Source organism: Stegostoma tigrinum, chromosome 13 (assembly GCF_030684315.1).
Source record: "Stegostoma tigrinum isolate sSteTig4 chromosome 13, sSteTig4.hap1, whole genome shotgun sequence".
In the NCBI taxonomy this organism is placed as follows: Eukaryota; Metazoa; Chordata; class Chondrichthyes; order Orectolobiformes; family Stegostomatidae; genus Stegostoma; species Stegostoma tigrinum.
The window spans coordinates 73,205,090-73,228,527 of NC_081366.1; the positions used below are offsets into that span (position 1 = coordinate 73,205,090).

The window sequence follows — 23,438 nt, forward strand, 5'->3', positions numbered from 1 at the left end:
TTTCATGGGTGCACTTTGGTATCAGAGTTTCAGAGATGTAGCAAAGAGGGATTTGTAACACATGACGCAGCCCAGATGCAACCCATGGGATCAGTTAATAGGCAGCGTAATTTATATAATTTAAACCATGTGCCAGCAATGCCCCCCCCCCCCAGACAATGAACACAGTATGATGCTTCTCACGAAGTACTTAAAATAATTTTACTGGGACTTGGTTGTGGGGGTACGGGATATTGGGTGGTTCTGAATGAGTAGTGAAGTGATACTACTGCAATTACATATCGTTATTCCCCGAAATTCCCCTCCTGAAGGTATTGACTGCATTTTTTTGTCGCCTGCACACCAGCAGCCTTCCACTCCCTCAGCTAATTGGTGTGTGTCGACAGACTGTTGAACGGAGTTCAGAGGGGAATTGCAATGGAGCTGTCTGCCTGCCCATCCGTTCTCTCACGTAGATTGTCTCTCTTATGCACACACAAACAAATTCTCGCACCGAGCGCTCTCTGAAAGGTCGGAATAGTAGCAAGGGCAGGACAGCGGTTTTATCTTGATGTTCAGGAATGATCTTGAAGTCCTGGCACTTTGAGCTAATTGGCCATTTGATATTTGCAACCTCAAGGTAGGGAAATTGAGGCACACAATGACTGAATTTAAAAATTGCTATAGCTTCTCTTAAAGCGACACCACCTTTGTTACTTTGAATTATATAGAATCTTCAGCAGATGGATTCAGACCAGAGGATCCATGTTTCTGATTTAGAAGTTTCGGCAACATTTACTGGTGTTTACTTCCAATTCTCCCACATTACATCAAGTAATCCGACCAGCTATTTCTTCTGATCCTTTGTCCCTCACCTATTACTGGAGGGAAAGAGAGGGAATAAATTCTATTTTATAGATATCTCATCTCACCCTCAAGATATCCAAAAGTGCTTTTTACATTATTCACCAGGATGTGAGCACTGCTGACGATTATATCTCAGCCATCGTTATTTTTAAGATGGTGTGGTCACCTGGTTTTTCACCCACGGGTGTACAGAAGATAACCTGCAGTGTGCTGTTAGGTAAAATGTTACAGAATTTTTAGACGTTAAAATTTTAGTTTAGAAGTGCAATTGCTGCTGTTAAGTTGACAAATGTAGTAGCCACTGTTCTAAACACTGTAAAGCCCATATATACCAATGAAATGCATGCCCAGTTAACCTGTATTTGGCAGGCAGAATGGTGGCTCAGTGGTTAGCACAGCTGCCTCACAGCAGCAGGGACATAGGCTCCATTCCATCCTCTGGCCTGTTTCCATACTGTAGGAAGCTCATGAAAAGGAGGTTACTCAGAACATAGAGAACTCTGAGCTATTGTTTGATGGGTGTGCTGGCTGGGAGACCAGACCGACTACTATGTCCAAGATTCATCACTAATGTGTGACAATGCAAAATCTGACTGGCATATTGTCCTTGTGTCCTGCATGTTATTAAAGACCTAACAGTTTAAACAACGTGGAGGTGCCAGTGTTGGACTCGGGTGGACAAAGTCGGAAGTCATATGGCAACAGGTTATAGACAATAGGCATACTTGAAACCACAAACTTTGGAGCTCTGTTCCTTCAGCAGGTGAAGCAGAGGGAAGTGCCCAGGCACAGAATTTATATGCAGAGAGGTAATGGCAAGATAATTCCAAGTAATTAAGAGATTCAAAAGCTAAGTACTAATAGTGTGAGTAGAGTCTTAACAGGCTGAATAACAAGTGCCTTGATTAGTTCATAGATCATCCCTGCACTTGCTGCTTAACTGTTAATACTTTACGCACCTCATTTGACACTCGATCACCTGCAAAGACTTGATATTCTGATTTTGTCATCCCAGTCCAACACCGACACCTCCACATCTCCGCTTTATAGGTTGATTGAAATTCTTTTCTCCTTGTTCTTCTTGATTGTAGCTGGCTCCTAACATTCATTGGGAGAGTCCTTTTGTTTAGCTTGCCGGTTTCTAGCGCTCAAAGCGATAGACTCTTTTACCTAAAATGCAAAGATGACTAATGGATGGTTGTTTGATCTCAGCCTTCAAAGCACAGTCACTCTTGAACCCAACCCAGTACTTACAAGTACCTCAGCCAACTGGCTCACAGGAGCTCCTCAGCTTACTTGCACACCTTCTTCCATCAGCTCCCATTTGTCACAGTAAAACTGGCTTTCAACCCTTGTTCTCATATAGAAAGGAGAAGACATACAATATCTCTTGTTCTGACCACTGGAATTTCCCCCACAATATTCATAGTTAGAGATAACACATCAGTTTGTAATGCATTTTCTCCCTTTTAAGTCAATCCTTTTTGAGGTTCCTTGGCATCTTGTCAGGTGAATCATCCCACGCTCTCTCTCATTCCCTTCAAATAGCCACAGAATTTACATCCACAGGCATCCTTGAGTCATTAGTCTTTTTAAGAAAAAAAAATATTGTAAATAAAGTTCAATATGTCCCTAAGTACATCGTAATTCCTCTGTTATAAGAAACAATATACAAGATATGAGCATGGATGAGTGGGAGCAATAAAAGACAAAAGCAAAGTCTTGATTGGGCCAAAAACAGCAGAGATTTAGCGATAGAAAGATAGGTTTTCCAGGATCAACTGGAAAGAAAATGGAATAGGAAAAGAAACAAGTTATTTGTCTGGAGCAGGCAAGTTGTAGACTGGGAGAGAGAAAACATAATTAGCAAAGGAAACAACACAAGAGGCAAGAATTAATTGCAAGGACCTTTCATCTCACTCACTTCTTGTCCAAAACTCATTAAGTGTCAAACTTTACCATGCTCTGATCAAAGGCTATAACCTTGAAATGTGAACTTTATTTCCCTCTATTCAGTTGCTATCTGAGATGTTGTGTTTCTCTCCCCAAGCATTTGCAATATTTTGCTTTTACTCCAATCATTTCATGGCTACTGTTACTGAGAACAACTATTTTATTACATATTTGTTTAATTAACTGAATGCAAATTCCATGGCTACCATGGAATTTGAACAGATATACCTGAATATAACCACTACTCAGTTGTAACTCTAAACAAATCTAAGAAAGAGTAGATTTCAAAATGCACTTCATCAATAAGCTGATTTGCAGTGAATCATGATCATTAGGTTTCATTAAGATAACAGGTTTATATTTTTAAAAAGTGCCATGGGTAGATTTAGGTGGCAAGCATTTGCATGAGCATCAGAATCTAGAGTAAGCAATTTTTATTAAGGAAGTGCAGGATCCTAGAATCATACAGTATAAAAGATATCCTTCCGCCCATTGACTCTGTACAAACAAACTTAAACGACTGCCTACACTAGTCCCAATTTCCCACAACAGAAATTATCTGCTATATTTCCTGATGCTTCTTAAAATAATACTTAATAAACAATAGCAGGAGTAGACCATTTGGCTCACCAAGTCTGGTACCATATTCAATGTGTTCAATGCTGATCTTCCACCTCAACTCTACTTTGCAGCCTGTTCCCTCTCTCCCTTGATAGTTAAGACAGTAAACATTTACCTCTATTAGTCCTAAATGTATTCAATGCTGGAGAATTCACAACCTTTTGGGTTAGAGCATTCCAAAGATTCATGACCTTCTGAGCGAGGGAATTTCTCCAGTTGGTCATAGAGTCATACAGTTTTGGAGAAAATTTGTAGCCTGGCTTGTGGATGAGTTTGTAGACATGCTCTCCAAGCCCTGGTGTGTTTGGTTGCAAATGTTTTGTCACCCTGCCAGGTAAAATTGTCAGTGTGCCTCCAATGAAGTGTCGGTGTTCTGTCTTGGATGTTATTTATATGCCTCGGTTTTCTGGGGTGGATGGTATTACTTCTAGTTCTCTTTATCAATGGTTTGTACTTGGGGCCCAATTCGATGTGTTTGTTGAGAGTTCCGATCGGAATATCAGGCCTCCAGGAATTCCCTGGCATGCCTCTCCATGGCTCATGCAGTTATGGATATGGTTTCCCAGTTGAATTTGTGTCCCTCATTATCTGTATGTAGTGACAGGAGTGAGAATTGGTCATGTCTCTTGGTGGCTAGTTAGTGTTCATGTATCCATATCGTCAATTTCCTTGCGGTTTGGCCTATGTAGTGTTTCTCACAGTCCTTGCATGGTATTTTGTATATTACTCAGTGTTGCTGGTTTTGGGTGTGGCATCCTTTACACTCATCAGTAGCTGTCGTAGGATGGCTGTCAGTTTGTGGGCTACCCTGATACCTAGGGATCTGGGTAGTCTCGTGGTCATCTCTGAAATGCCCCTGATGTACGGCAGAGTGATTAGTGAGTCTGGTCGTGTTGTGTTTTCCTGTTGTGGCCTGTCTCAGAGGTAATGGCGGATTGTTCTAGAAGAAACCCACTGACACATAAACAACATCCTTACCGGGATAAAATTCGTGAAAGAAGAAGAGAACAACAACTCACTACCCTTCCTGGACGCAATAGCAAAAAAAAAATGGAGAACTCCAGACTGGCGTATATGGAAAGACCACACATATGGAACAGATTATACTAACAACCATCCCAATGCCGACAAACAAAGATGCATCAGAACACTATTTAAACGAGCTACAACTCATTGTAGCAACCCGGAACTACATAGAGTAGAACAGGAGCGCCTATACTGAGTCTTCAAAAGGAATGAATACCCAAAAAACACAAAATCCACCATTACCTCCAAGACAGACCACAACAGGAAGACACAACACAACCCAACTCACTAATCATCCTACAGTACAACAAGAACATTTCAGAGACGACCACAAGAATACACAGACTCCCAGGTATCAGGGTAGCTCATAAACTGACAACTACCCCATGATGGCTACTGATGAGAGTAAAGGAGCCCATACCTAAAACCAGTAACACTGGGTATTGTACAAAATACCATGCAAGAACTGTGAGAAACACTACATAGGCCAAACTGGAAGAAAATTGGCAATACAGATACATGAACACCAACTAGCCACTGAGAGACATGATCAATTCTCACTGGTCTCAATACACGCAGACAATTCGGCTGGGACAAAACATCGATAATTTCACAACCAGATACACATTGGGGAATTCCTGGAGGCCTGGTATTCTAACTGGAACTCCGTCAACAAACACATTGAATTAGACCCTGTGTACAAATCAGAGAAACAAAACCAGAAGTAATACCATCCAGCCCAGCACACCAAGGCGTATAAATAACAAACGGGACAGAACACCAACGCTTCACCGGAGGCACGTTGGCGGCGTTAACTAGCAGGGTGACAAAACATTTGCAACCAAACCCAGCGGCTCGGTGAGCACATTTCTAAGGAAGGGTCTGGGCCCGAAACGTCAGCTTTCCTGCTCCTGTGATGTTGCTTTGGCCTGCTGTGTTCATCCAGCTCTACACCCTGTTATCGCATAGTAATTTGTCCCCTAGTTTTTAAATCCCTCATCCTAGAGAAAAGATATCTGCTATTCACCTTAACTGTAAGCCTCATTATTTTAGGAACCTCTCCTAAGTGATCAAACCTTTGTGTTCAGTAAATGCTTCAGAACAAGGACCAGTGCTTGGACCCCAGCTGTGCATAATATATAAAAATAATCTGGATGAGGAAACCAAATACAAATTTCCAAGTTTGCTGACAACACCAAACTGGGTAGGCACATGAGTTGTAAGATAGAAGTTTCAAAATAATTTTGACAAGTGAATGAGCCAAAACATGTAGATGCAGTATACATGCTGAAAGCAAAGCTCTATAATTTGGTGTGAAAAACACAAGGCAGAAGTATTATTTAAATACTGATACACTGAGAAATGTGGATATACAAAGAGATCTAATGGCCCTTGTACACCAGCCAATGAAAATAGACAAGCGAGAAATTAGGAAGACAAATGGTGCTTGGGCTTTCATTGCAAGAGGATTTGAGTTTAGAAGCAGGGATGTCTTACTACGATTACACACGGCTTAGGTGAGAATACACCTGGAGTATTGTGTGCAGCTTTATTTTCCCTACTCTATTGCAATAGAGTGTGTGCAGTGGAGGTTCACTAGGCTGACATCAGGGATGTCCTCCAAGAAGAAATTGATTCAACTGGACCTGTATTCACCAAAGTTTAGAAAGATGAGAGGGGATCTGATTGAAATGAACAAAATTCTAAGGCTAGGCAGACTAGATGTATGGAGAATGTTTCCTCTGGTTGGAGAATATGTTTTCTGAAGAAGGGTTCCAACCCAAAACGTCAACTTCCCTGCTCCTCTGATGCTGCCTGACCTGCTGTGTCTCTCCAGCTCCACAATGGGTTTTCTATACACAACTAGGGTCACAGTGTTAGGCCATTTAGGACTGAGATGAGTAAATATTTCTTCTCTCAAATTGTAGCTAATCTGTGGAATTCTCCAACACAGAAGACTGTAGAGACCCAGTTACTGAATATATTCAAGAAAGAGAATTTTTTTTTGCATTTTAAAGACATCATAGGGTATGGAGATAAAACACAAAAATGGCACTGAGATAGAGGATGAGCCATGATCGTACTGAATTGAGGAAGGGCTCAAGATACCAAATGGCCTACAACTTATCCCATGGACCTGTAAATGAACTGTACCAAAGGAACTTAATGGAAAACCTGCAGTGACTCTAGATTACAAGTGCTGTAATTGTGAGCCAGGGTGAAGGGGATTGAGGTAGAATGGAAAAGAAGTGTTGGGATCAATGTTAGATATGAAGAGAAGTATAAAAGCTAGGAGTAAGAGTCAGCCATTCGGCCCATTAAAATTGTTTCACCGTTGGGTTAGATCACTTCCAATACACCCACTGCATCTCCAAGGGACACAACACAAAATCAGGGCTGATGCCTCAGTATGGCGGCAATGTCAATGGAATAATAATCCAGTGTCCGATCTAAAGACACTGGGTTAAACCACATCATTGGCAACTGGTGGAATTTAAACTTTTGCTTCAACAATAGTGACCATGACAACAATCATCAATTATTACTAAAATCCATCTGGTTCATCAACGTTTTTCAGGGGAAGAAATCTGGGAGTCTTGCCTGGTCTGGCCTATATGCGCCTTCAGGCTGATAGCAATGAAGTTTACTCTTAGCTGCAATGGTTTTGGAAACTCCTCAGTTCAAGGGCAAATCACAATTGATGAACACCCACATCACCGCTATCAAAAGAGGAAACCCAAGTTCTCAAGAAACCATACCTTTCATTGAGAGGCAGAACTCGTGGAGGGTGTTTTCTGTTCCTAACAACAAATGGCAGCTTGATTTCACTAGTGACTCCCAATGTATCTAGGACTTTCCACAAACTTATCTGTTGGCTCTTGCAGCAGCCAGGACAGCAAGCTCCCATTGTGGGCTTTGACCACAACTGGGTCAAACTATCAACCCAATATAATAAAATGTGAGGCTGAACACAGCGAATCACATTTTATTATCTTGGATTCTCCAGCATCTGCAGTTCCCATTATCACTCACACTATCAACACCTCTGCTTCACTGCTGACCACATTCAGACTTTGGTTTATGTACACATGAGCTCTTGAAAGCCTATGCCTGTCTCTAATATGCACAACTTCAGCAGGACCCTCACTCCTAAGCTAATAGAAACATCCCTAAGCAAAACACACCAGTAACATCACAACTTTGCTTCGTGTTGCATTTCTGTGAGCAGTGGTGAACTGTGCAATCCTTGTTTATTCTGTAATTATATCAGTTAATTTTTGGGGACAGTTTTATTTCTTTCTTTCTTAAGCTACCTGTTCTTGATTTGGTACAATGTTACATGAGAATTAGTAGCCTTTACATGTGGCTTTAGGCTATAAGAATCATAAGAAGATTCAGGAATGGAGAGAATAACATAAGCTCTTTCCACCTGGCATTCACATTTGGATTAACTTTCTGGAAAGCAATCAACAGTGGAATTTTTGGCTCATTTTACTTTCAACAACTTGGGAAATAATTCAGGAGATTTACAAACAGCCCTGATGTGATTAGCCAACACAGCTCAGTCTGAGAGTCGAACTTGGAATCTCCTATCACATTACCCACCAGACTACTCAGTGACCTTGTTAAATGTCTTGAACTAGATAGTGTTGTTTTAAACATCTATGACCCTGTTCTTAAAGCATTGCTCCTTACAGGTAGATCTTGATCAATCGTACATACGCGCGCACAAGTACACACACAGACACACAGACGTGCACACACACACACACACACACACACACACGTACACGCACGCGGACGCATGGACACGTGCACGCATGTACACACACACAAACACACATACATGCACATACACACACACACACGTACATGCACGCGCGCACACACACACACACACACACACACACACACACACACATACAAAATACTCTTTAGAAGCAGGATACCATTAAAAGGAAGAGGAGACTGAGTAATGAAAGATTATAGGAAAAAACTCATTTTATTTCTTTATACAAACTCCAACTAATTGCTTGTTTAAATAGTATCCTGATAATAAATTAAAAAAATAACCGTTCATAAACATAACATGGCATTAATATTCCTCTACACATTAATACATTTTGTTACATCTGGTCACAGATCCCTCAGGTATTATTCAGAGGATCTGTGGTAGAGTTTCTGCAAGCTATCATTTTAATGACTTCAGTGAGTTTTGCAAAATCATATCCTTATTCAAGTTTTCATTGTTGACCCAACTCCTGCTGAATGTAGATAGTTCCAGATCAATCTGTTCAGAGATGGTATTTCACACCTCAAGAGCAGACAGGTCTTGAAACTTGGGCCTCCTGTCTCCGAGGTAGGGACTCTACCACCGTGCCACAGGAGCCCATCTGCTGAATGTATTAACTCATTCATCATTGGAAGTACCTGATGGCGGTGGGGCTAGGGGAAGGCATTTACAGATTCCGGAAGTGCACGTTCAATTATGAAACATTTTCGTCCGTAGGCCAGCTCCAAGATGAAGCAGATGGAGGATGAAATCAGGCACCATTCTTTTCAAAGTTTTCTATCACATTTTCCCTTCTCAGGCAGATCATTAAGGGTTGCCAACTTCTGATTGGACGCAGTCCCAGAAATTTCATCAGATGCCATCTAACAGCTCCACCCAGTCATTGGTAAATGAAAATATTTTCAAGAAAATATAATTCTTTTAATGCCCTAAAAAAGATTTTATCGTCCATTGTTCTTCTCCAAGTATTGTCTCAGAGCCATTGGGTGTGTCACACACTGCCAGCTGAATCTTTAAACCATAACTCCTATCTGCCTCTGAGGTGGATGTTGCTCTGCTCCAGGAAGGGAAAGGATGGTCCTGCGGTGTGTGCCAGAGAAAATCTGGAATTCTGGGAAGCAGCTGACAATCCCGGGCACGGTTCAGTATGAGTGGGACGTGGATGAGTTGTGACAGAAAGCGTTTCATATAACCATAGAATCCCTACGATGCTGAAGCAGGCCCTTCAGCCCACATACCGACCCTCCGAAGAGCATCCCACCAACCACCCCCACCCCCACACACTCCCCTGCATTTCCCAAGGCTAACCCATGTAGCCCATGCATCCCTGAACACGATGGGCAATTTAGCATGACCACACTTGTCTGATCAAGGAACTGGGGAAAAACTGTGAATAACTGAGGCTCATATCACACCATGACACCAGTTAGGCGGGAAATGGATTAAGCAATGAGGACATGGGTAGAAATTTGACAATAAACTTGCTTTCTGAGTACCCAGTCAAGCACTAACAGCTCACCACCGCTGCCGAAAGTGAGTTCATTTTGTAAAATCAGAATAACTTCCTTCATTACTTCTCTCGTGCAGTTGACTTTTAGTTCCGTCACAGATATCCTTTTCAGTTCAAAATGTTTAAGCAATGCATTGCCTGCCAATAAACAGTACATTAGATATAAAGTTACCTGCTATACAGAATTTGCAATTCCTTAGCACTGTTCGTAACCTCTGAATGACTTTACAAGCAACAAAGTATTTTTTGTAGGAAACGCAGCAGCCAATTTGCACGAAACAAGCACCTACAAATAGCAGTGGGATAACGGCCAGTTGGTATAGAAGTTGGTGGTGGAACTATCGTTAGTTAGTGCAGCAGCAGGATTTTCCTGTTTCTCCTAAAACAATGCCCCAAAATCAGCAGAACACAGTAATTTGCTGACGGTGACATCTATCAGAAGAAAAGTTAAAACAATACCCAGTCTGCATTCTTAGAGGGACATTGGTGTCATCAAAGAAAAGAAAGGGGGATTTTTCCTGTGTCCTGGACAATGTTTACCCCTCATTAAAACTACCTGAAATCAGGTAATTCTCTCTGCTGTTTGAAAGACGCTGCTTAGTGAAAATTGCCTGTCACATCTCCATGCATCACAACAGTGACCACACTTCAGAAATACTCCAATAGTAACACATTGGCAAGGCTTCCTTTCGAAATAAACCCTTCGCCCTTTATATATGTTGGCTTTGTGAGTCTCTGCTTTCTGTAAACTTCCAGACAGGATCAGTGACCCTATCCCACTTTCTGCTGGAGTATAAAAATACAACATTCATCACACCATATTACCGTTTCACGACACTTGTGTATATTGCAAGGATGATCTGCTGTATAATCAGCATATTAATAGCAATTCAACTGTCTTGATCCTGCACACTAACATGATTGCTGGTGCTGTGAAAATCATATTAGACTTCTCACTCCAGCCTCTCTGGCAACACAATCCCTCCGTTCTAAAGCAGCAGAGAGGTGGATACTCTGACATTACTACCAAAGAGATTTAGTCCCCTGGTAACCTGAGACCATCTAAGCAATTATAATGGGTTATACATCTTCAAGTTGTCTGGACAGAGATGTTAAAAAAAATTCTATATTTGTTTGCCTGAATAAATTTCAAGTCCTGAATAGCATTAACACTTTATCTCCCTCAACACCAGTTGCCTAACATGGAACAATATCATCTCATTGCATTATTGATAATAGGCATGTTCCGGCTGACTGCCTCATAGCTAAAAATATGCTAAAACACTTGCATTTTTAATCTATCCAATCTTCTTGTGCTCAAGAAATACTTTTTCTCAAGGCCTAGTTTCCACTATTAGCTGAACTAGTGTTGAACATCCCTTGGCCTGAATAAAAAGAAGCGGGAGAAACAAAAGCAGATGGAAACAAACTAGAGATAGATTTGAAATACTACAAGTACCAAGAAAGCTATGCTCAAGAAAGAAAAGTCTTAAAACATACAGGAGGAGCAAAGTGTCTAAGCACCCTATGATCTTAATGCCCTTGCTTACTATGATCTGCCTGTACTGCTTGCATACAAAGGTTTTCACTGTACTTAGGTACATGTGACAATAAATCAAATCAATCAAGATGATCAGATCTGGAAAAAAGGAGGTGATCTCTACTTTTAATAGGATCCAGGACTGCTATATAAAGCATGCCTTTCATTTCCACAGCTGTTGTGCCTTAATGAAAGCTCTCACATACATGAGCGGCAAAATCATTTCTCTCATTGCACTACTCTCTCGTTCCTCAATTCAGCACAACTTTGACCACTTCTTTATGGTTTGTCAGACATTCGTCTGTTCTTAATGTCCCAGCCGCACATATTCAAACCACCTGGGTTACTATGACAAGTTGTCTCCCGAGCATCTGCAAATTATACCTCCTCAGACTGCTCAATTCATGTATAAACACCACCCCAGTCACAGGATACACATGGGTGGGCCCACCTCAGGATCTCTGCTTCCTGAATGACATATCTCCTCCACATGTAAAGAAATAACAAGATAATACCACAACAATCAAGTATTGGGCTCATAGATTAGTGGATAAGAGAAAAAAAAACTCAGCATAATTCCAATGGATGGGAGAGCATGTCGGACCATTGAAGTAGAACTAATTCACTTCTCATCCAAACAGTAAGCTCCTCATGTACAACTCTAAAAGGTTATTAAAACAGGAAAGACATCAGTAAGTGATGAACATGCACTCCATGAAGCATGGTAGTGATACATAAAATGGTTTGCATGGATACAGCAAGTAATATCAGAAATATGGGAAAGGAAGCAACTCAATTGGAAGAACATGAGGATGGCTGTGGTAGGTTACTTGTCAAGTTCATTGCAATGTGGTGAAAGGCATATGGAGTGATTTTATCTTTGATGGTGTGTTTGCCCATCCAGCCCAGCTTCAATCAAAAGTTGGGAACAAGGAATAATGAATGAGCTAATATATTTGCAGCAATGAGGGAAAGATTTAGATTGACAGATCTTGAATCATCGTAAACTTACACCACAGTTCACATATATGTTATCACGGCTCCTCAACGACTAGGTCTTCAGGAAAGCTTCTCCTGATACGACTAACTTCCCTTTGGGGACACAAGCCCCAAACTTCGCACAGTCTGCCTTTCTTTCTAAAGGACTTTTTATACTTTTTCTTGGTCAAGAAATGCCCTCGTCAGTGATACCGTTGCTGAAGAAATGAATAGAATCCCTGTAATTCTATATGATGTTCTTTAACCCTGTATGGTTTCTTTCCTACTCTTCTTCACTGCTTGTAAGATTTTCTCTGAGAAATCCGATTACAAATTCGTAATTCTAAATTGTTCCCCTTTGTCATTTTCCACCTTGGGTCCTGAATGCAGTGAGAGTTTGATATTTTAATGTTCCCCTGCACAGCAGGGATAGGTTGTTTTTCTTCACTTTGGTTCTTTGTCTAAGACACTTCTCTCTGTGTATAAATGCAATTAACGTGGAATTGTTTGGCTTCAAAATACTCTTGATTTGTGATGCAGGTGCAGTCAATTGCAGCAGGTAATGTAACTTGTGATTTTCTTCAGTCGGGAGAGTTGAGCAAAAGGAATCTTGGATAGGGTTCTGGAAAAGAAGGCAGGCAATGGCAGGCATAAACTTGGCTGCTTTCCTTCACTTCCATTAGTCCTAGCTGTAGGATGATTCGAGGTCAATTCTTCACTAACATGGAAGCGCGTCAACCATCCAGTACCCTGCAAGATGAAGAAATTTCTCATAATGCTAAAGTACAATTTGTAATGGAGCTCTTCAAAGAAATTCATATCAGGCACAAAACCAACACTGCACTCTCTGATCACGAATGTTACACCTATGGCCCTTAGTTCCACTTCTCAGCTGTTATCGGTAATATGTAGATAAATTCAGAGTCATAGAGATGTACAGCACGGAAACAGACCCTTTGGTCTAACACGCCCATGCCAAATAGACATCCTAAATTAACCTAGTCCTCTTTATCAGCATTTGGCTCATATCCCTCTAGGCGCTTCCTATTCGTATACCCATCCAGATGCCTTTTAAATGTTGTAATTGTACAAACCTCCACTGCTTCTTCTGGCAGCTTAATCCACACACATACCACCATCTGCATAAAAAAGATGCCCCTTAGGCCCACTTACACCTTTCCCCTCTCACCTCTAACCAATGCCCTCTAGTTTTGAACTCCCGTACCCTGGGGAAAAGACCTTGACTATTCACTCTATCCATGCCACTCATGATTTTATAAATCCCTGAAAGGTTACCTTCATAACCATGATGAGATACTCCAGTACTCAGATATAGACAGAAGGAAATTTGCATTTAACAGGGAGAATGATGAATTCAACACATTATTAGGATCTGGCTTGCCTATTTGAAATTCGGGTCGTAAGAGTACAGTGAAGTTTACAGTTTGCAGCCATGGAATAGGCTAATCAAAATGGTAGTCACTTGTAGAGTGTTCCTTACTGGCAGTCAAACTATTTACTTGATTTCCCAAACATTGACAGCAACACAGATAAAGGAAACTTCTCAGTTTGCTTTTAGTCAGATAAATAACTACCTGGTCAAACCCATATCACTAAACAAACATGAATTAGAGGAAATATTTTCAACTCAAGTAACTGTCAACTTATCTCAAGATTACGTGTACCCTCCAACAACCATCAGTATTGAACACATACTGAGCCACATTGGGGTAAATCTAATTTACTGATCCTTTCACAACGCATCTTTTCATGGATAACAAGGTGTAGAGCTGGATGAACACAGCAGGCCAAATTCTGCTCCTATGATGCTGTTTGGCCTGCTGAGTTCATCCAGCTCCACACCTTGTGATCTCAGATTCTCCAGCACCTGCAGTTCCTACTATCTCTCAAACATTTTATCATGGTATGGGAGAGCTGAAGAATATATTTCTGACATACTGTCTACAAACTAAATTGCTGGAGAAAAGAACAGTCATTTTAAAGATCATTTTCTACGAGAAAGTTTCAAGTTAAAGGTAACAGAAAAACATTGGCTCGTTTAAATCTGAGCAGCAACTTGTGAATTGGGCACTCCTTAATTCTCTCAGAAAAGAAAAGGACACTTTTTAGGAACAGCGACACAATACTTAAAGTGCAAAAGACAAGATGAGTGGCTGCATGGTCCTATTTGTGGACAAGAAAAGCTACACTGAACACAAACACTCAGAATTTTTTCAAATTTCTCTGAAGTCTTAATCAAGTTCAGATATTCAGAATATCTCCTGACGATGTCATATTGTGGAATCTGAGTTGACTCTAGCCTGCTGCTTCTGATATTATGCATTGTTAAAGTTTTATTCTCCAGCCCTTTTGAAATCCTTGACAAATTTCCTTTTTAGGTGATTGCAGTCTCTGCACTCGTAGTTACTTCCAGCAGAGCATTTCACCGTCTAACATTTGTAAGTATGAAAATATTTCTCCCAAATTTCCCCTTCATTCTGGTTGCAAATTTCAATCTCTTCAGTGAGTGGGAAACAATTTTTCAATCCTTCAAAACCATTCATAATCCTGAATATCCTTTTTAGATCCCCATTGATCTTCTTTCTTCAATGGTCATCTCAGGAGTGATCTTTTCTCCCAGAGTGTCATTAGTCTTTGAAACGCTCTTCCACAGAGGGCTGTAGATGCTGGGTCATTAAATATATGAAGGCTGAGCTAAGCAGATTTCTAAACCACATTAAAGCTGAGGGTTATTGGGGTGGGGAAGAGGTTGGGATACTCAAAAGGAGTGAGGAATTCCAACAAATCAGAATGGTCTTACTGAACAGCACTGTAGACTTGGTAGGCCAAAACTGCGATCATCCTACTATACTGAGGTTGAAAAATTGTAGCAAGCCAATATTCACTAATCAAGTCACTACCATCAATTTGTGTTTTTTTAACAAAATTCTTTAAAAAATGTATCAAGGTTCTTCCTTATTTCACAGTGAAGTCGGAATTAAGAAAAAATTATGAAGAACTGGTTACATGTGGGGAAGAAAATTTGCCACCTGCCGTGTCAAATCATGTTTGCACAAGGTATCTATTTGAGATGGGTTAAAATTAAAGGAGGTGCAAGACGAGAAAAGAGTTTCCTCAGTACAGCGAGAACAATGAGCAGAAATGTTACAGGTCGTGTTTCAAAGGGAACAGGTTGGTCCAAATATCAGGGGACCCCACCTTTAATTCAAATCCTACAGTTAATGGCATTGAGAATCAGACTCCTACCTGGAATCCCAGGCATAAGTCAATGTCTGTCCCAGGCAATAGGGGTCCAATGGGAGTGTTGGCAATCTGAGGGAGGGGTATTTAGTGTCATTGAGGAATATTGAAGAACACGGTTGAGGAAGGCACAGATCTCAGTCAGTGAGGGGTGGTGGTGGTGGCAAGGTGATACGAAGGCATGGTTGAAGGGATTTTTGGGTGGGGGAATGCATGGGAAGTTGTCCTAAATTGGAGAGGTGGCCCAGGCAGCATCTGGATTGAGCAGGATAAGTGGGCAGGCCCTAACTCTTAAATCCACAAAGCCCTTGCCTTGAGGAAACTGCAATGTTCTGATCCTGACATCATGGAAACCCGGTTTGTAATAATTAAAGTTGAAAACTTCAATGACTCAGATGCTCACTCTCTTGCACTGGGTTGAATGTTTCTCCATTTTCTAGCCTCAATGAAGTGGCCAAGTTGGAAGTGGGTTTGAGTCAGTAGACAGATTTTTCTAAGCAGAGACTCTCTCCTTCCTTGTGAACCAAACGTACCTGATTAATTTCACATTAAAATTCACATTAAGCTGACAGAAAAAGTGTCCATTTAATAATCTTTGATGCTACTGCTCCCCAGAAATCAGTGGGAGGGAAGGGTCATTGAATATTTTTAAGGCTGAGTTAAGATTGAGTCATCATTGATAAGTGATTCAAATGGACTGGGGTTTGACAGGAAACTGGAGTTAAGGCTACAGCTAGATGAGCCATGATTTTGTTCATTGGCAGGGCAAGGTTGAGTCCTGTTTCTTATTCAGGTTCTCCTAAGTAAGCATATTTACCCAAAGCTACTCGTCAACTTTATTTAGGGCAGTTAACTCCATTAAGTTTATTTTAATTTAGTCACTTAAAATATGGAGAAGATAGCATAGAGTCAAATGGGCATAATCCTGTTACACAAGGGGTATGAGAAAATATATCCTTTTCACATAATTAGAACCTAATTGTAATCAACCCCACCTCCAAAAAACAACACTATAATGATTTTGAGGTGAAGTAATTGGCACTAAGCCATATTGAGGCCAGAGAATCAAGGTTTATCTCTGGGTCTGTTGATTGCAACATGGGATTGAATCAGAGATAATTGACCAGTGCCAAGTTGTGGAAGGGAAAATTGTCAGATCTCCCACCTCTCACGACTGTGCAACAAGTGCAATAGCGTGATTCCAATAAACTTCTGCTACTCTAGTGAAGACGAGGTCGTCTTCAGCTTGACACATGTCACAATCCAATGCCAGACAAAGGTCACACATGACCAATGGCCTCTTGGTTGAGATCCTTGGGAGTAATCACTGCTCACAAATCATACCCCAGTAAGGGAGCTTCTTCAGGGAGAGGGAAACATTGGATAAAAACAATACCACTTAGAGTGAATGCACTTTGTTCAATTATTTCTATATCTAAGAAAAAGTTCTCTACAGCCTGAATGCAAGTGGGTTGCAGATACTGGATGTAGCTTCTTTTAACCATGGTTAAATTTACTGTCCCCAGCAGTCAAACAGCATCTTATTTCTCGGGTCTTTGCTGAGGCAATTCAGAACTGGAAGCTGATAGCCCAACATGCAGGTAGGAAATCTATTTGATTAGAAAGCGACACCGCCCTGATATTTCATAAGATCAATGTGTACATGTTCAGGCATGGATTTTATAAGCTGAGGGATGATAGAAATTGCGGAATGAGAATAACCATCTACCATTTGACTTGCACCCTGAACAGACTGTGAAATCCATCTCATTACAGATCCAGTCCTATTCCTTTAGGCTTCGAAGAGAAATGTTTCCTAAGTCCTTCTGAATTCCCAATGGAAAGAATAATGCCCAGGAAAGTTCAATAACCTGCAGAACTACAGAAAACCTTATTAACTGTTTTAAATTCCCAACGTCCCAGGAATCACAGTGCTCTTGCATTCTACTAATGAGTGTCCAATCTACTGTTGTCGCAAACGTTAAATTCTGTTCCTAGCTTGGTATTGTGTGCTTTCGAATTACTCAACTATTTTGCAGACAGATTTACCCACAGGTTCTCAGGGGAAACTAGGGTTAGGTGGCACAGTGTCTCAGTGGCTAGTGCTGCTGCCTCACAGCGCCTGGGATCCAGGTTTGATTCTAGCCTCAGGTGACTGTCTATGTGGAGTTTGCACATTCTCCCCATGTCTGCATTGGTTTCTGCCGACAGTCAAAAGATGTGCAGGTTGGGTGTAGATTGGCCACCCTGAATTGCCCATAGTAGTCAGGGATGTGAAGGCTATGTGGATTTACCATGGGGAATGAAGGGTTATATGGATCGGGTCAGTGCTTGGGTGGGATAGGATGCTCTTTAAAGAGGCAGTGTGAGCTCAATGGGCTGAATGGCCTGCTTCCACACTGTCGGGATCCTATGAGATGTTCGCTCAGCCAGCAACACCACATCCTATGAGTAAACAAAACAAAGGGACCGTAATCATGATATTGATTATAGGCCACCACCCTCCATTGTATTTGAGATTGTTGGCATTGTTGTGTTGGATTATGGGCTTTTCATCACCTGTGTGATACTAGGGGTAACAAAATGCAGGGAACATGAACACGAGGAATTGAAAGCCAGTTAGACTGAACCTTCCCAAGCTTCCTTCAACAAGTTGGAGGTGGCTCAAAGCATCATGAAAAAAGACTTGGTGACCATTTCTGTGTCAATTGGAAGAGCTGAAAACATGCATTTCATAGAATCTCTACAGTGCGGGAACAGGCCATTCAGCCCAACATGTCCCTCCAAGAAGCATTCCACCCAGACCCATCCCCCTACATTTCCCTTGTCTAACCCACCTAACCAGAACATCCATGGGCACTATGGGCAATTTACCACAGCCAAGCCACTTACCCTGCACATCTTTGGGCTGTGGGAGGAAACTGGAGCACACCCACGCAGACACTGGGAGAATGTATAAACTCCACAGAGACAGTCGCCTGAGGGAGGAATCGAACATGGGTCCCTGGTGATGTGAGGCAGCAGTGCTAACCACTGAGACACCATCCCACCCATTTAAGGGAGACAAAAAAATGCTATATAAGTGATCCAGTTTATTCTTACAGTTGTTCGCCCATCCAATATCAACAAAAGGATTTATCATAGAGTCACTTACCTTCATCAGGAAGTCTCATTGACATCAAGGCCAAAGGATAAAGGCAAGGGAGAAAAACAGAAATAAAAACAGAAACTGCGAACGGAAAAGAAAATGGAAAGACAGAGAGAAGAGCAAAATGTTTAGAATAAGTAGTGTTATGATGCAAGCAGCATGCATGGAACAATGACACAGACACAGTGCACAACATTGAAGTTATACTTCCTCACAAATGCTGCCTGCTTTCCCTCCTACAGTTAGATCAAGTGTCCAAAGAATATTAGAACATCACTTGACAAGTCATTGGGCAAACTAATCAAGGTCATTGAAGCCTGTCCATTTCCATGCTCTTAAATCTACTAACATGCCTATTTTGGTCTTCTTTTCATCCACATGCCACTGCTGGTTGCTCAACTGCATTTCTTCAATTCTTGGACCCCTGAAGGATAACTGAGCACACAGTACTCGATGTAGAGAGCACATTTCGTGAATTCAGATGCAGACAAAAGCAGGCCTCTCTGTGCTAACAAACGCCAGCCTGGCCTGTTGCAATCTCCAGCTGAATTCCTAATACTTGAGGAACACTGATTTCAGAGAGTGTCCCTCTGATTGAAGTCAGGAAAAGGTCAACAGCAGGTAACAAATTGATAAGCTCACCTTTTCCTCCAGATCTTTGATTTGCCGTTTCTGAACGTCGGTTTTGTCTTCCAGATCCCGTATCCTCTGAAAAACAATATGCACACTGAGTGAACCTGGGAGCTGCTGAACATCAAGCACTGCTGTTCCATCAAGATCAACAATACTTACTCAATAAAACCTCTTTTCCCAAGATTAAACACATTGCCTTTACATTGCAATAATGACTGTAGTATTCTCATCATCGACATAAATTGCTATGTTTCAGAGTAGATATGTTTCTGAGTAATTTTGGACGTGGAGAGGGATATTTCACTCATTAGAGTCTGAGAACTGGTTGAATACCAGCTACCATATTGATTTTGTAATATGGGATCTTAGGAACATGAAATGCCTTGTTATTCTGCTCCTTTTCACCCCGCATTCTCTGCATGGTAATCTGGCTGCTCGGACTTGAGAAAAATGTTCGTTTGTAGCATTGAATCTATCGGCTCTGGGATATCACTTGCACCTGAAAAAGAGGCTATGAGTTTATTTATTTTATTTTCATAAATACGTTTTATTATTGAAAAATACATTTATATGCATATATAGTAATGAACGCTGTTCATGTCTGTACTGTCTTTGCATAAGGAAACAAACAAATATTGGAGTTTAGAGTTCCTACAGTTCTAGCAAACAACCCCAAGGCATTTCTTACTTATGCAAGATACTATTTACATAGAATGAAATATCAGGAGGGTCAAATAACTGAATGGACTTTGTGGTAGAAAGACCTTAGACAATAGTCTTTCCCCACTGAGCCTTGGTAGAAGCTGTCCCAAGCTTTAGTACGTCTCTCAGCACATAGTCTGCACTGGATTTCAGATTGCAGATTTTCAGCAGTTGTGCGAATTTGATTATGTAATGCTCCTTTATTTGGTGCCACTGAGCTCGCAATAGCCATGAAATGGCAACAGATTTGGATGAGGCAACATCAATGGTAAATCAGCGTCATACAGCATGGAAACAGACCCTCTGGTCCCACCAGCCCATGTCAACCATAACCTCAAACTAAACAAGTCCCACCAAGCTAGTGTGTGGCCCATATTCCTCCAAACCCTTCCTATTCATGTACTTATCCAAATGACTGTACCTGCATCCAAGTTCTCTAGAAGTTCATTCCACACATGTGCCGCTATGTTTAAAAAAAAGTTGCCCCCCCCATGCCTTTTTTAAAATCTTTCTCCTCTCACTTTAAAAAATTTCCCCCTAGTTTTGAAATCCCCACCCTAGGGAAAAGACACTTACCATTCACCTTATCTATACCCTACATGATTTTATAAACCTCTGCGCCCCTCAGCCTTCAATGCTCCAGTGAAAAAACTCCCAGCCTATTCAGCTTCTCTTTGTAGTTCAAACCCTCCATTCTGGGCAACATCGTGGTAAATCTCTTCAGAACCCTCTCCAGCTTAATCATATCCTCCCTATAGCAGGATAACCAGACCTGGGCACTACCCAGAAGAGGAATCACCAATGTCCTGTACACCCTCAACATCGGTTCTGCAGAGTTAAACAGTAACATGCCCTTCATTTTAAAAATTAGTATTCATGGCCTATTATGCAAGTCAGACGTAATGTAACCAGCCATTACATACAGTCAAATACATCTATTCTGTTCATTAAGACTGAGCCTCTCCTCTGCCAGAGATTTTGTGGGGTAACCTTCCCCAGATGGATCCCAAAGCTGGACTAATTTCGATAAGGATTAATGGCTGTGATCTACCCACGGCACCTTGAATTGTTCTGAAGGACAAATGGCAATTTATAACACTCACCTGTAACAAAACATACCGCACATCGGCTGCAACAGTACAAGTTGGTAGCACACCACCATGTTATCCACAGCAACTAGGGACGGGTAGTAAATGCTGGCCCAGTCAATGATGCCAACATCCTTTGAGTGAATTTTAAGAGAATGTTCAATGGAATCCAGGAGAAAGCAACCTGTTCGACTGGCACATCAGTCACCCCTTTCACCACTGGGCTCAGTGGCTGTAGTCTGCTAGATTCATGGCAGCAACTCACCAAGACTTCTTCAACTGCACCTTCCCCACCTGTGACCTCTACCTTCTGGAAGGCCAAGAGCAGTGGCTGGAAGGGAACAAATAAGCTGCCTTCCAAGTGGCGCACCACCCAGATTTGGGAATCTATTGCCAATTCCTTCACTGTTACTTCCTTCCTAACAGCGTTGTGGGTGTACTCACACCATGCGGACTGCTGGTGTGTTTGAACGTTGCTCCCTGCCGCCCCCCCCCCCAGGGGACTTAGGGATGAGCAATGAATGTTGGCCACATCCCAAGAATGTAGCAGAAAAATCACCCATCTTCCCTGCCCACGGTACAGTCAGATCAGCCGCCGAACACCCTACAACATTCGAATCGGTCTGTATTTGAACATTCAGGTAATTGAAACTGGCCTTGACACGACAATGGGGGCCTCAATGGCAGGAGAAGGAAAATGGATCATTGTCCTACAGTGGTAAAGCTCAATTTGTCTTCTCAGGTTAGGACCTCAATGTCAGGGGCATTTCCAGCCCTGCATGACATAACCAGACACACACACCTTTGATGGACGGTAAAATTAGAGGACAGCATGGCTCACTATCTGACCAGGGATGATTCTGAATCTGAAAGCTCTCCAGTGTTGGTAATCCACTATAAGCAGAGCCTGGAGTGGCCTGGACAGTTTGAAGCATGACAACTTCCGCAAAACTTAAACATAAAAAGAGGTCACAACTGCCAGCAGATGATTGCTGAGGAAGGACCTCCTCCTCACGTTTTCCACAGCCTCCATCAGTTCTGAGGAAGGGTCACCGGACCCAAAACGTTAACTCTGTTTTCTCCTCCTCCTGCTGAGCTTTTCCAGCAACTTTGTTTTTGTAACCTCCTCCTCAGGGCAGCTTGTGGCTACTGCTATGACCAGCTTGCTATCACGGCCACAGTGAGGAGCTTTTCAAAGTGTCCGATGGAGCACTTATTTAAGATTTGGACTTAAAATTTCCACTTGGTCGTCTACACAGTTTAGCAATTGCTTGTGCAACCCAAACAAAAATACGAAGGATTTACACAAAATTCCGTTTATTCGGTGACCTCTGGTGGTCTTATTCACAGTTAAACTAGTTAAACAGATAGCACAGTGTAATCAGAGGTAACAATGTGTAGAGTTGGATGAAAACAGCAGGCCAAGCAGCATCAGAAGAGCAGGAAGGCTGACGTTTTGGGTCTGGACCAAACGTCAGCTTTTCTGCTCCTCAGACGCTGCTTGGCCTGCTGTGTTCATCCGGCTCTACACCTTGTTAATTCAGATTCTGCAGCATTGGCAGGTCCTACTATCTCAGCACAGGGTAATCATATTCTTTCTCTAGGCTGCTACAATGCAACATGGCAATGAATCGTGGGCATGTGATGGCATTCAACTACTCAACTGTGTTGAGTTTCTTCAACGGACATTACTCTCAGAGCGATACAACACAGTACGTTTCATCGCTCTCTAACGGGCCGTATGCTGACTACTTATTTGTGCCATTAACCAATCACATGCCTGCACCTGAGGCAGATTCATGCCTTCCTCCCACTCAGAGAAATCTCTTTTATATGCACATGGGACACACAGAGGGTAACACTCATGTTTGTTGCTCCCACATCACTTTTCCTGATACCTGGAGGCTGGGTGATTAATGCGCTTTTGATAAAATGCAGTAGAGAAAGAGTTCTGCAGAGCACTGTGGTTCAGTTCGAGTTCATTACTTGCTCTTGAGTTCCTCTCCATGCTGGCTTTAAGAGACCTTATTCTGATTCACAACCATGGTGTAATCTGGGGTGTCATGCTAAGTTATCTGCCCCCAGTCCTCTCACCACTATCACCACTCCATTCTGTATGGCCTTTTTGTTTATTCATTCAATGACAGTGTCACTAAGTAGGCCCGCATTTATTGCCCATCCCTAACTGCCCAGAGAGAAGTTAAGAATCAGACACATTGCTGTGGATCTGGAGTCATATGTCGGCTAGACCGGATAAGGATGGCAGTTTCCTTCCCTAGAGGACATTACCAAACCAGATGGGATAACACAGTGTGGAGCTGGAGGAACACAGCAGGCTA

General features: G+C 41.8%; 1 protein-coding gene across 1 annotated transcript in view; it reads right to left on the minus strand.

Moving 5' to 3' along the window:
* Positions 1–8,430: 8,430 nt before the first annotated feature.
* Positions 8,431–23,438, minus strand: part of LOC125458353 (janus kinase and microtubule-interacting protein 2-like) — a 252,037-nt gene continuing 237,029 nt past the window's right edge. Inside the window, 3 exon segments of the mRNA XM_059650780.1 lie at positions 8,431–12,885; positions 12,888–13,017; positions 19,319–19,384. Of these exon segments, the coding sequence (XP_059506763.1) occupies positions 12,629–12,885; positions 12,888–13,017; positions 19,319–19,384 (453 nt within the window). The 3' untranslated portion in view covers positions 8,431–12,628.